This window comes from Phalaenopsis equestris, unplaced genomic scaffold (assembly GCF_001263595.1).
Source record: "Phalaenopsis equestris unplaced genomic scaffold, ASM126359v1 Scaffold234493, whole genome shotgun sequence".
NCBI classification, from domain to species: Eukaryota; Viridiplantae; Streptophyta; class Magnoliopsida; order Asparagales; family Orchidaceae; genus Phalaenopsis; species Phalaenopsis equestris.
This window is the reverse complement of record NW_018252404.1, coordinates 584-14348: the sequence shown is the minus strand read 5'-3', so window position 1 is coordinate 14348 and position 13765 is coordinate 584. Positions and strand designations below refer to the sequence as shown.

The window sequence follows — 13765 nt, the reverse complement described above, 5'->3', positions numbered from 1 at the left end:
CTAGAAAGATACCTTCATTAGTATAAAAGGATAAAACTCTGAACAAAAAAAGTTATTAAGTATTTTCACATTACATAACAAATGCATTTATATTTTCTGTAAAGCATATAATAAAATAAAATAAAATAAAATAAAACTGTAAAAAAAAAATACAACCATAAAACAATATCAGACATGGCAAACTTATGCACCCCACTATGAAGAAAAATGGCTGAAAACAATCCATTGCTAATTAGTTAATAGTATTTACTAATTAGTTAAAAGTATTCGCCACTTCCCATTCCGATATTTCATGAAAAGCAAAACACAAACTATTCTTCAAGTTGTAAGAAAAAAGACAATTAAAGCACTCAACGTTGTCATCATCTATGGGAAGTTCCAAGGAACACCTGCGGTCATTTTTTCTTAATGCAGGAAAATCTAAGGTAATCTGGAAGAAATTACTAGCTCCAAAAAATTTTTACAAAATGGGAAGAGAGGTACTAAGGCTGAAGAACTTAGGAAGAACTTCGGATCAGAGAATTAACGTATTATTTTGCAAGAATTTTCATATTAAACGCTTCTGCATCATCTCCCAAAGCACTTCAGAATGGATGACATGAGAGCCGCAGACAGAAATTTCATGCCAGCAGAACCTCCAGGGAAGTAGGATATGGCATAATACGCGAGTGCCAGAACCTATGTTGAACAAGCATGTAATTAGCTGAGATCCCGCTTGGAAAACAGAAATAAATGAAAATATTATCCGCAATGTTGATGAAATTTTACAGAGGTCCAACCACAACGAAAGTTTACGTGATCATCTTTGAAAAGTGGTTATAAGAGAAGTGATTTACTTCAGATCTATGATTTGAGATCCAACATAAATTTTGATTTCGAGTATTCAGAAAACCCAGAACAGAACAAGACATTTTTTAATTTGCAAATTCTCAAAAAGTGGTGGTGAAGCGTAGAAGAAGAATTTTTGCATAGAAGAATCTACAGGACTTGATTAAGATGCCAAGCAAAATACCTGAATCACAGAAAAGAAAACAGAAAGCAGGTAGTTGTGCTGCACCATGGACACATAAATTGTTCCCACCATGCTGGCTATAAAACCCAATGTGAAAGGAAGCCTCTGCAAAAAAAGGAGTAAACACAAAAGCTGTACTCACTAGTATGACTTTCCAAAGGATTATAATATAAAAAAACTTGTAACGGCAGAAAATGTTAGTGCAATGTCAAGGGAAGAAACTGCAAGTAGAAGATGGGAATTAGAAACTATGCGCTCATACAAAAACAAGCATGATCAGGCACAGAGAATGATTCTAATTTAATCAACTTAATTGAAATATAACAAGAAAATTAATTAATTTCATATAATGAATTAAGGATATAATTAAGTCTGAAACTCAAAATTATTTAAATGATCACTCAAATTTTGATTAAATCAAAATCTAATTTAATTTGGTTAGATTCAAGAATGGCTCTCTATATTACTTTGATTCAACTAACGAACAACATCAGAGACACACAAACACATACACATCACACCGCGCGTATAAATATACATACATACATACATACATAATTCCCTGATCATTGCATATGCCGTACGAATTTGCCAGGGCTAGTGCTGAAAAGGGTGAGTATTCATGTAAATTGATTTCGATACATCCTATAATTATACTTGTAGGTACTGCTGGAGAGACAAAAAGAAGATGTGAGAACAGGTCTTTTAAGCATCCGATAAAAGTGAGGTTGAAACATACTGAGAATCCACTCCGATAATATATGGTTAACTAATATTGGAAGCTAGATGGTTATAGAAAATCATGAGCATCCACTTTTTATATGCTGTAAAATTTTGACAGAACGCGATAACTCCATGAAAATCTCGCACTTCAACAGAGAAAACAAGCTAAAAATTTTTAATTTCTGGCCAGATTTAGTTTGCATTTATTGGATATCTTCTTCCATAGAACGATTATTTTAAAGATACAAAGGATTCGCATATCAGAAGCCACCAAATAGCAACCACTTCCTTCAGGCAGATAAAAAACAATGCTAGAATCAACAGCACAAATGATAACAAAATGATAGGAAAAAAAAATCTTAGAAATCAAGCAAGAATTTAGAATCACATAAAATCAACCAACAAGTATAATTTACTTTTAACAGATTAAAATTTTAATGAGTTAATTTTTTTTAAATGAAGAGCAAAAGACGAGTTTATATCAAATTATGAATAAGAAATAGAGCAAGAAACGAAAAATACTGAAACAAGAAAAGGTGAGCCTCATGTAAATATAAGAGGATGACTTCACTGAAAAATAGGCAGTTGCACTTGAACTCTACATGAAGGAATCATGCCAAGTTACACTCACAAGATTATATATATATATATAATCTGAAGAATAAAGTTTTAAAGAGAGCTTCGCTTAATAAATTTGTAGCAGTGGTTTTTAATAAGAGAAAGGCCTACTATTAAAAAAATAATGAAATGGGATGCATTGAATGCAAGAAGTGTATTATTTTTTTACATCTCATTTAATTTATCTACATCTATTCTTTCTGTTGCATGTTTCATGAAAACTGACGTCTTCTCCAACGAGTTACTGCGACTTCCTTTCTTCTGTTGCATGTCTCCCAAAACACGTCTTCTCCACAATTGTCTCCCTTCTCCAGGGTTAGACCTTGTTCTCGTCGGCATGTTCTATAGCGAGCTCCATGTCGACTTCCTCCAACAACACTTCACAAGCTCCCGTAACGACAAGTTGAGCTCTCGAGTTTGAGCCACTCTTTTAACAGTCGAGTTGAGCTTGAGTTTGTTGTGACTCAAGCTCGACTCAACTCATTCATATCCCTAACTCCACATCTAACACATTAAAAATCATATCTAATATAATTTAAAAAATGAGAGTCGAACATGACAAAATAAAAATCATATATAATACATTTTCAAAAATGAGAATCCAACATGATTAAGACATGCCTCAACATGGTTGTGGCGTTCAATAACAGAGAACCATGCTTTTAATCAATGAGCTAGCTTTCAAACATTGGTTTTTCTCATTGTGGTGAAAGTGTTATTAAACAAAGATATTGGTCTTAGTGGGATTAAATGATCATGGTGCCATGTGCGTTGAATCCAATTAATGAAGCATTATGTGTTCATACTTTGTGTGGCTATTTTGAAAATTATATATGGCCTATTAGGTTTTATGGGAATTTCATATAGAAAATGCAATTTTGATATTGACAAAATCACATATAATGATTAATGCTAATATTGAAGTTTTTCAGACAATTACACACATATGACAGTATTGAAATGTAATTGTAAATATTAGTTTTTAATCTGTTAATCCTTGACCATTTTATACAATAAAAATGAAAGTATACTTCATTGCATGATGCACTTTGATAGAAAATATTAGCACCAGGTATGATGATTATATATTTCATATTAGTAGTTAATAAAAAACATTGTATCCATGGCATATCATATCCTAATTTTTATGATTATGCTGTCTCCATTTGGCATCTTGATTAAAGAGTGGCGCTTTACAAACCAACCAAAATAAACTAAACTGACGCTTCATATATTCTGTTTAAGAGATCCAGAAGCCAAAATTCTTCAGAACACAAGTGCTTTAGAAAGCTAGGTTTTGCGATGGATAGTACAGAGTCCAGACTATATAAACTTCATCCATAATAAGCATACCTCTTTTGAAAACATGTGAATCAGTTGATTCTTTGGACCTTTAAGAGCGAAAAAAGATCCAATAATGAAGGCACAGCCAAGAGTAAAACAGATTGCAAATTTCTGAGGCATTATAACCATAACTGGAAGGAACATGGTGAATGCAAGGAAGATAAAAAACACTCCACTAGCAAGTAGCAATCCAAAGTACATGAGAGCCTTCCCAGAAGGAACACTGCTTGTAGCAGTCTGGAAGCTTCCAGGTATTTCTCTTACACTTTTTGAGACCCTGATGAGTAACCAAAACCATCAAATAGTTGGCATAAGGCTAGTAATGATGATGATGAGTAAACCAGACAAAACTATAAATACCAATAACTGTCCAAAAAAAAAGGGATTGAAGCAGACACACAAACCAAATGGCCAGTATTGAGGCAGACAACACAAAAACCAAATGGAACCGATTCTTGTTAGTTTATTCAAAAGATATTGAAATACCTAAAAGCAATGCCTTAACCAACAACTAGATCAGTTACAAATGACTTCTATATAATCTGGAGAATAGAGTAAAGGTTTTACAGTTGATGCAAGTGTATAGATTGAGCTTTGTGTTGTGTAAAAAAACAGCTACTACTAACTTGCTAGGCTTTTCCCGGCACGAGAATAACATGAATGGGAAAACTGAAATACAGAAATTTGCAATGTGTTACTTTGATCATAAGTTTGATTATAAGTAATACAGGGTTCCAAACAGTACATTAAAAGAAGCGGTGTTGAGAATGCTATATTAATGGGTAATAACACCAAAAAAAGATGTGTGGAAGTTCTATAAATTTCTCAGTGATTTTTGGTTCATCATTTTGAGTAAAAAGTAAGGTGAGCTTAAGCATTATGAATGTAAGAGTCAAACCCACTAAAATCTACTATGTCGATAAAAAGCTTAGAGGATAAAAATAACATTTAAGGGTTGAGAGATGGGTCGATAAAAGGCTTACAAGATAAAAATAACATTTAAGGGCTGCGAGACGGGTTTACCATTTCAACAATATTCTTGTGAGTCTATAAAGAGGACAGATGTTAGAGAAAAAAAATGCAATGACTATGATTCATGAGTGTTTACCAGAGTTATCTTTTGAAAGAAGATGGTGACACCAATAGTAGCGGGCTAGTGGTCACTGCTCTGGTTATAAATTTTAATAACCAAAACTATCATCAAAGTGAGGAAGATTTTTTTCTGACAAGTGTCTTTTGATTCAGGTTAAGATAAATAGCAGCATACACTATATTGGTAACCTCTATGATTATGGTACTAAAAAATCATACCGATAATTGAGGCGAGGAACCCTTAAGCATACATGATTTATATAAAATTAGACAATAAGATGCGTCCCTTGAGGCCCACCTCAACACTTTTTTATAAAAAATAACAATGAAACTTACATTTTATTGTCCCAGGATAAGGTATACGAATCATCCAGGTTGAGGCATGCCTCACCTTAAAAACAGCATCAATTTTTTAAGACATTCTACATTTTTTTAAAATAAAACTAAAAATAATATCAATATACCTCACTCATCAACACTCACACCTCACGCACTAAATAGCAAGTAATAAATGGAATATTTTTTCATAAAATTTTATGTAGTTGAAATTCTAATTATGGACATAGTTATTATTTTAATTAATATTTTTATTGATAATAATTTATCAAAAACGGAAAGATAAATGAGAATAATATAAGGAGGAATGGTAGAACATGGATATGATAGAGGACAAGGTGTGATAAGCAACTAATTATGCCGATGAGTTTAGTGAAAATTTATTGGATGATAAGAGTAATATAAACTTTTAGAATTAAAATATTTAAATGTCAGTGACTTGTTATATTCTTACTTATGTGAGGGACAGTCAGAGTAAGAGAAAAAAACTTATGTTGAACTTATTTTGATTAGTCCGTTTTGATGGTTTAGTATTTTATTTTGATTTATTAGTATAATTTGATAGTTTAATATTTGTATAACTCATTTTATTTCAAGATTTGATATCAGGATAATACCGTTTAACTTCTTATATTACATAGTTTAATACTTTTTACTTTGTTAAAATGTTGATATATTATTTTTTTTAAGTTTTAATATAGAAGAGTATTAATATGTTATTTTTTACTTCAAATTTTATAGTTTATACAATATTTATTAATTTACGTAATTTTTAAATTTGAGGCTTACACCTCCGCGCCATAGATAAAAAACGTCTCAGTACTCAATTGCACAATTCTAAATCATGACACATCTTTTGAATTTGGAGGGTATTCCCATTGTATTAATAGATGTTGTTGATGAATCCTCCAATTATGATCTTCAAAAATGCTCATCATCCAATTGCGCCCTTGTGAATTTTTTTTTTTTTTTTTGAAATGAGACTTTATGCTTTTGAGTTAATAGTGGTGATCTCTCCAATTATAACTTCTAATAATGGCCTTCATCATTGGAAAGATTAGGTCCTAGTAGATCTCTTTAAAGTTCCATGTTCTTTACAGAGTTTGCGTCATTTGCATGAATCTTAGCCATAAATTTTGGCACTGCTTCTAACCTAACAAATATGTTAACAAGAAGTGGACCAAGCCATCAGACTAAAAGAGGTATGAACATGGTGGTGTGCAAGGCACCCCAACAACTCGCCAAAATGAGCCTCATAAAAACAGAAACTGCACAAGCCGGAGATCAATGACAAAAACTTGAATGCAAACAAAAAAAAGATGCACAAGCTTAAGTTCAATGACAATCTTGTTAGACCAATCATCTTATTATATTTTCTGTGAACTTCCAACTAGTGAGAAATACATAACAATGAATAGAGGGCTTCTGGAATTCTTTTGTCTAGGGCTTGTTTCATATATTTTGATGACAAAATGGTTTTTGATACATCTATTTGTCAAGATATAACCACACTCGGTTATTGATGTTAAACCAACTGTTAGGACTACGCCCCACTCTAAAGTTTCATTATCAATATTATTAGAATTCATGGATTCTAAACCTCCATTTTTTGCTCCAACAAGTTCACTGATACAAGGAATTGTTCATTTCTTGTTTGTGTAGCTTCATCCAAATTATTCATTCAACACATTTGTTTTTTACTTTTTGTGTATAATTAAAAGTTTATTTGAATCACCTCATCCTTTGTTCCGTTTAAACCTAGCATGTACTCTAGAATTAGTGGAAAAATAAATCAATAAAGTCTTTACTAATTTTTTAAGGGTATCAAAGCAATTTCCTTATCTGATACACCAAGCAAATGTGTGGATTAATTGGCCCTAATTAAAACATTAGAAGCAAATTAGCTGATACGCCAAGCCAAATTTGTGGATTTACAAGCTAGTAGCATCCAACCATTTTCTAAATGTCATTCTAGAATCTCGAAATATCATTTTCCTGATATATTCTGATTAAAGAAGGATTATCAATAGTAGTGCAACTTGCTGTAGACATGCAGCTCTATTATTTCCATGAATCAAGGCTGACCACAATTATAAGCCCTATATTGAGCAGTTAGACAAAAAACTGGACGTGAAAGCTATTATATGTTGAAAAAGAGAGTGTATCATACTTTTAGAACAAATAAAAAAATTGATGAGTTTTGCATCTTCTTTTACCATGTTTAACATTACGATTACAACGAAAGGAAACTAGGACTGTCAAACATGAACTTCTAAAATAATTACAAGCAATTCAATACAATAACATAAGCACTCCAATAATTCACAACAGCATGACCTGTGCATGCAACTTATAATGAACTCTCAAACCAGTTAGCTTTTCTCATCTTCCAACAATACTAATATAACAAAAGTTTCTCTATGTAAATTTAAGCAAATAATAATTTTTTTTGTTGCCGTGAATTTGATTTTGACATCCCAAATGATAAATGGAGCAAGTGTTTGATACAATTCAACATTGAAATCAGCACGAATTTTCATACAAATTACGACAAAGCAAATATTTTTCTTTAACAATCCAAACAACTCAATTTGAACACAAAGATAAACACCAGCAATTCGAGAGGTAGCGATCTCCCCAATTCATACAATTAGAGAGGTAGCAAATCTCTCCCAAACCCTAAACCTAAGACTTACAACAACAATTTCAGGCATAAACCTAACCCTAACGTAATAAGTATATTTATACCCAACACTAATAATAATAAAAGACTAAATTGCCCTTAGGTTAGGAGACACTTGTGTAGCAATACTCCCCCTTCCCAAAAAAAAAGACAAATTGTCCTCAAGGTGGAAAAAAAAGTGAGTGTTCCTCCTCCACCACAACTGTCTCTATTTCTCCATCCTTTGCCTTCTCATCATGCACTATGAGAACTTGCATTTTTTTATCATTGTAATGGTGTCCTAGGGTAAACTTCACATCACACCGAAAACATAACCGTTTAGCTTGCTTCTTTTAAATATTTGTCTCTCTAAAGCGCTTAAGTGACACTCACGATCGTGGCCCATTATTCATGTCTCGTGCAGTCGCCCTCTGGACTTCCACTGTTTAAACTTTCGGTAACACCATGGTTGTTGCAGTTTAGTATGTTGCTCCATCTGTGTTGCTCTTGATGGTCTTATCCATCAGGTTCATGTCCTCCATCTAGGCAAGCTTCATCGTCCCCCTCAATTCCTACAGTCTCAATAGTCGGAGATTGTTGGGTTTAGGCCCTTCATGAAATTCCCCTTCGGTCCCACTACAGAAATCCCCCTAAGTCGACCCAACAGTAGCTCGAAATTCCATGGCTGTCCCCGAACGATTCAAGGCATAGGATTGGTCATTTAGGTCTCCTTCCTAAATGGCTCGAAAATGTTCCAACAAACAATCATTAAATTCTTCCCACTAACAAATTGGATATCTAACCTCCCTTCATTGAAATCATGCTAAGGTTTTCTCCCAAAACATAACCCTGCCGCCATGAGTTTTTCCTCCCCCATTTAACTCATTCATCATGAAATATCGCTCCACCCGGTACACCCACCCATGTGTGTCTTCCCTCTTGATGATCGACATTTTTAATATTCTAACCATAGCATCTCCACGCCAAATTTCTCTCCCTCCATTGTTTCCCCCTATGTATCTAGGGTAAAACTTGCTCCTGCGATCATAGTCATATCACATCCTTGCTTCTCTCCTTTCTTCTCCATGCTCCTCCATACCTGTTGCACAACATATTCTCCATATTTCAGCTCAACCGCTACATCGGAAATATCGAATTCACCCCTAATTGTAACCCATAGAGGGGGTTCTTGAAGTGAGATGCTTCGTCTCATGTTCCTCTCGTTCGACCTCTTTCACTCCCTTTCGATTTAGTCAAGGCTTCTCTGGTCACCCCTTGATTAGGATTTCCAAATTGAATTACCGGCTAATTCACGGATTGCATCTCAATAATTTCCACAGTATCTCATCCAAACTCTCAAATCATCATTCAAATTGGTTTTCCATGAAGGAAAACCTCCATTCTATGGTGGAGAACATTTCCTCCATCCTGGATCTGCTTTGACTCTTCTCTTCAAATCTTCAGCTTTCTTGGTCGCCATCACAACAAAGAAATTTTTTGATCCTCCAAAGAAAAATTTTATACCTTAAAATCCAGCTATTTGCTTTCAGATAAGTCAAATCGTGTGACTGTTCCGCAAGTCCGTGATCTCATATCACATCAATCATGTCGTCACTTTCAAGGCAACTCCAATCACGACTGTCTGGCGAGATTCGGCCGCACGATGATCGATCATATAGCTATAGTCCCATCTTCCCAACTAGCACTCGTGACTGCTTCACGAGGGCAGAGCAGGAACATGAGAAAGATTGGAGTTACAAAGCAGGAATAGGAGAAAGTTCCAGCTCTGTACGCTGTGATCTTCAGAATAGAGGGCGAAAAGTCTCTGTATGACTGCCTTCCTAGCTCGAGTCGCTCCTTAAGGAGGCACGCAGCAATACATTCATCACTTTCCAGCAAGCTCCATCACACCAATAGGTCTGATGGCACACCCGAGCCCGTCATCGGCTTCCCCGCTGACTGGAATCACGGTTGTTGATCACAAAGGGAAATTATTGCAACTGCATAGCAATCGGCTTCACAAGTGCGCAGAGATTCTATCGTTCTACAAAAATCAAATAATCGGATACCAATTTGATATGATCCAACGTAAAAATCGACAAGAATTTCTATATAAATTAGGGCAAAACAAACATTTTTCTTTAATAATCCAAACAACTCAATCTAAATATAAAGATAAATACCTAAAATTTGAAAGGTAGGCGATCTCTCCCAATTCCTACAGTTCGAAAAGCATGAAATCTCTCTCAAACCCTAAAACTAAAACTCACAACAGCAATCTCATGCATAAATCTAAGCCTAACATAATAAACCTATTTATACCCAATAATAATGATAATAAAGGCTAAATTGCCCTTAGACATACAAAAGTCAAAATGTTCTTTAAGCTAGGCACCAGAGTAACCAAGTTTTCTCCAATATTGATTTGAGCAATGGTTATCACCAAATCCGAATGAGACTCGGAGATGAGTGAAAGATCGCCTTGAAGACACGGGATGTATGGTATGAGTGGACATTCTTTCCCTTAAATATGTCCAATGCACTGAGCACATTCATTGAATTGACAAGCCTGATTTTTCGAGCCTCTATCAAAAATATTGTGCTTATGTACTTCAACAACATCCATGTGTAAAGCCTTTCAAAGAGCAGAATTCGCAGTAGCAGGTTCTTGGAGTTTTGCATGCAGAGCAGTTGTATGGTTGCCCGAAGAATTGTCACTTTCAGACACCATAGACGCACATTATTGGGTAAATTGTTTTAATTGCTAGCAAAAAAATGGACACAATTAAGATCAAGGCTATTCTGAACTGGGCCAACTCACAATCATTTTCTCAAGTACATCAATTTCATAGACTAACTTCTTTCTATGGGAGGCTCATCAAGAACTTTAATTCTATTGTAGCACCATTGATAGAGCTCTTCAAGACAAACAAGTTTTCATGGTTATATGAAACCTAGGCTACCTTTAGTGCTTTGAATAAGCAGTTTACCCAACTCCTAGCTCTTCCAGATTTTAATCAAGTAGAGTGTGGCACCTCCAATGTGAGGATTAGAGTTGTGTTGAGTCAAGGGGAACACCCTATTGTTTTCTTCAGCGAGAAGCTAAATGATTCAATGAGAAAGTACTTTGTCTGCGACAGAGTTTTATACCATTGTGAAAGCTCTCAATCACTGGAGACACTATTTTTTGGCGAGTAATTTCAATATCTATATTGATCATGAGACGTTAAGATTCTTGAACAATCAGAGTAAGTTGAAGGATAAGCATGCCTCTTGGGTTGAGTTCCTTTCCACTTTTTATTTTGTGCAAACAAGAGCCACAATAAAGTAGTTGTGTCATCCTCACTTGTTGATTACCACTATGCAATCAAAGGTCGTTGGCTTTTTAAAGTGTTGAAAGATTCGTATGTCACTAACGAGGATTTTTAAAAGATTTAAGTTTGTTCTAAGAATACACCTTATGAGTAGTTCCACAAAGTAGAAGACCGCTTGTTCTACTAAACAGACAATATTTTCCTATGAGTTCACTCAAGGAGTATTTTGCAAGTGCCACAATGAAAGGTTGGTTGAACACTTTGGTAGGGACGAGACTCTTTCCTCGATAAAAGAGAACTTCTACTGTCCTAGATTGGTATGAGATGTTGAGAGAAATACTTGAGGGTGCAAAATTTGTCACTTAGCCATGACCCAAAGGCAAAATACGGTTCTAGATCCTCATCTTCCCATACCAAAGTCATTGTGGATCGATATAAGCATGGACTTCGCTGTGGACCTCCCATGGACACAATAGAGTAAGGATTCAATCATAGTAATTTTAGATCATTTTTCAAAAACAGATGATAGACATTTCACAAAAATAATTCATCTTTACAGCATACCCCAGAGCATCACTTCTGACATAGATGTGAGCTTTTGAATTATTTTTGGAGAACCTTATGGGAAAAGCTTGCTACAAAGTTAAAATTAGTTCAGCAACGCTCTTCAAGACCGATGGTCAGCTATAAGTGATAAATTGAAGTTTGAGAAAACTCATTAAGAGCTTTATAGGCAATGCCAAAAGGCAATGGGACTTGATACTTCCTCAGGTCAAGTTTGTTTTCACCATTGTCCGTTGGTCAATTAACAGGCCATGATTCATTTGAAATTATGTACAGGCGAAATCCTCACAGTATTGAAGTTAGTAGAGGTATTTACAACTACTAAGCTTAATATTAATGCAAAAGCTAGAATTAAAGATATTCGTACCCTACATGAGTAGGTGAAGAATAAAATCATCAAACATAGTACTAAGTATCAAAAGTAGACTAACAAGTCTAGAAAAGTCATAGTTTTCAAGGAATGCGACATAGTGTGGATTAGGCTAAATAAAGAGTTGTTTCTTAGTTAGTTGTTTAGAAAGCTCTAACCAATAATTGATAGTCCATTCAAGATTATTAAAAAATCAATGATAAAGCATTCAATTGCTCGAAGATTATAGCAATTCTACTACTTTCAACATCGTTGTTTTGTCGTCATACTTTAATGATCCATAAGGTTCCAATGAAGAAGGCAAACTCTATAGTACCCAAGGAGAATGATAGAGACATATCAACCTCCCACTCTTGATTCCAGTCCCAAGCTAACCCGAGACGTGTGAACAGTCCAGGAGGAATCAGTTCAAGCTATTCCAACCCCCATGGGCTTGTCAGACCACTTGGAGGATCCTATTTGCATTTGTTGTAGTGTTGTATTCTTAAATCTTTCTATGGTGGTGTACCTCTAGCCAGATTGGATGAATGTGATGATCTCTTGTAGATGTTCAAAGACCTCCCACGCTGCCACGTTTGCATCAGATTTGCATTTTTCCCGTTTAGCTATTGAGAAACCTGATTTCTAAGCCACAATCATCTTTTTACCCTCCTTTCTCATCCTAAAACTTAACTAACCCCACTCTTGAATACCCAACATGTTAAGCAATCCTAAATTGGTGTCAAAAGCCATGAGTGTCCCAACAACAATTGCACCTTAGAGCAAATGGATGGGAACCACTTCTAAATGGTAACAAAAGCTAATTATAGACACGCACTATAATAGCAACGATTTATGCTGAGAATACTTAAGGATTGTGAAGGAGCTTTGCTGAGTCGACCATTGCCTATTCAAGCTCATTTATTTTCTTATCAAGCTTGAGTTGAATTTGAGCATAACACCAGCCTAATCACGTTCAAGAAAATATATTACAATTTTATTGAGCTTTAGCCAAGTAGCCTGTTATAATGTATATGAAGCAAAATTAGATCACTCACACATATAATATATTCATTAAAGTTTCGTTGGTTCACCTATCATATCATTAACCCTTTTTAAATTTAAAAATAGGAAACAGCACTTAAGTTTAGCTATCTAATAATTTGATCAAAATTAGCGTCTACTCCACAAACACCCATAGCAATAAACCTTCTAGTGCATTGGATACAATCAAGTTGATACAAAGAAAGAATAAATTGGTCAGGGTATTAAAAAGTATGAAACGAGTATTTAATAAAATTCTCATCAAGCTAGTTGTCGAACTCAACCAAGTATATTAGCATGCATAAATAAACAAGAAAACTAATGTTCTATCTCCAATTTGCAAGATGCAGATATAGGACTTCCCTGCAAATAAAAAATTCATTTATGACTGGCCTATGCGCCTCCAGGTCTCATGAATAACATCCTCCCCGTTGGTATTTCTATGTGGCTCTCACCACTACTTAGCCCTCAACTTAGCCAATAACAAGTTGGAGAGCGATCCAAAAGTAAAAGAACAATTTATTCACCATACATAAAACCCCTAATCTTTCATCCCCAAAAAAACTCATGAAGTAAAACAGAGTCAAAGATCTAGTGATGAAAGAAGACATAAATTGTTGTTCCTTACACGTTGAAGGTCCCGGACACCTTATCGTTGGCGGTCCTAACAGCTGCCTCGATATCGAATCCGAGAGCAGAAGAACCGC

At 34.9% G+C, this 13765-nt stretch overlaps 1 protein-coding gene across 1 annotated transcript in view; it reads right to left on the bottom strand.

Moving 5' to 3' along the window:
• Positions 1-317: 317 nt before the first annotated feature.
• Positions 318-13765, bottom strand: part of LOC110038951 (protein transport protein SFT2-like) — a gene marked incomplete in the record, with an annotated part of 13783 nt that continues 335 nt past the window's right edge. The window contains 4 exon segments of the mRNA XM_020743886.1: positions 318-678; positions 1013-1117; positions 3707-3974; positions 13687-13760. Coding sequence (XP_020599545.1) covers positions 568-678; positions 1013-1117; positions 3707-3974; positions 13687-13760 — 558 coding nt within the window.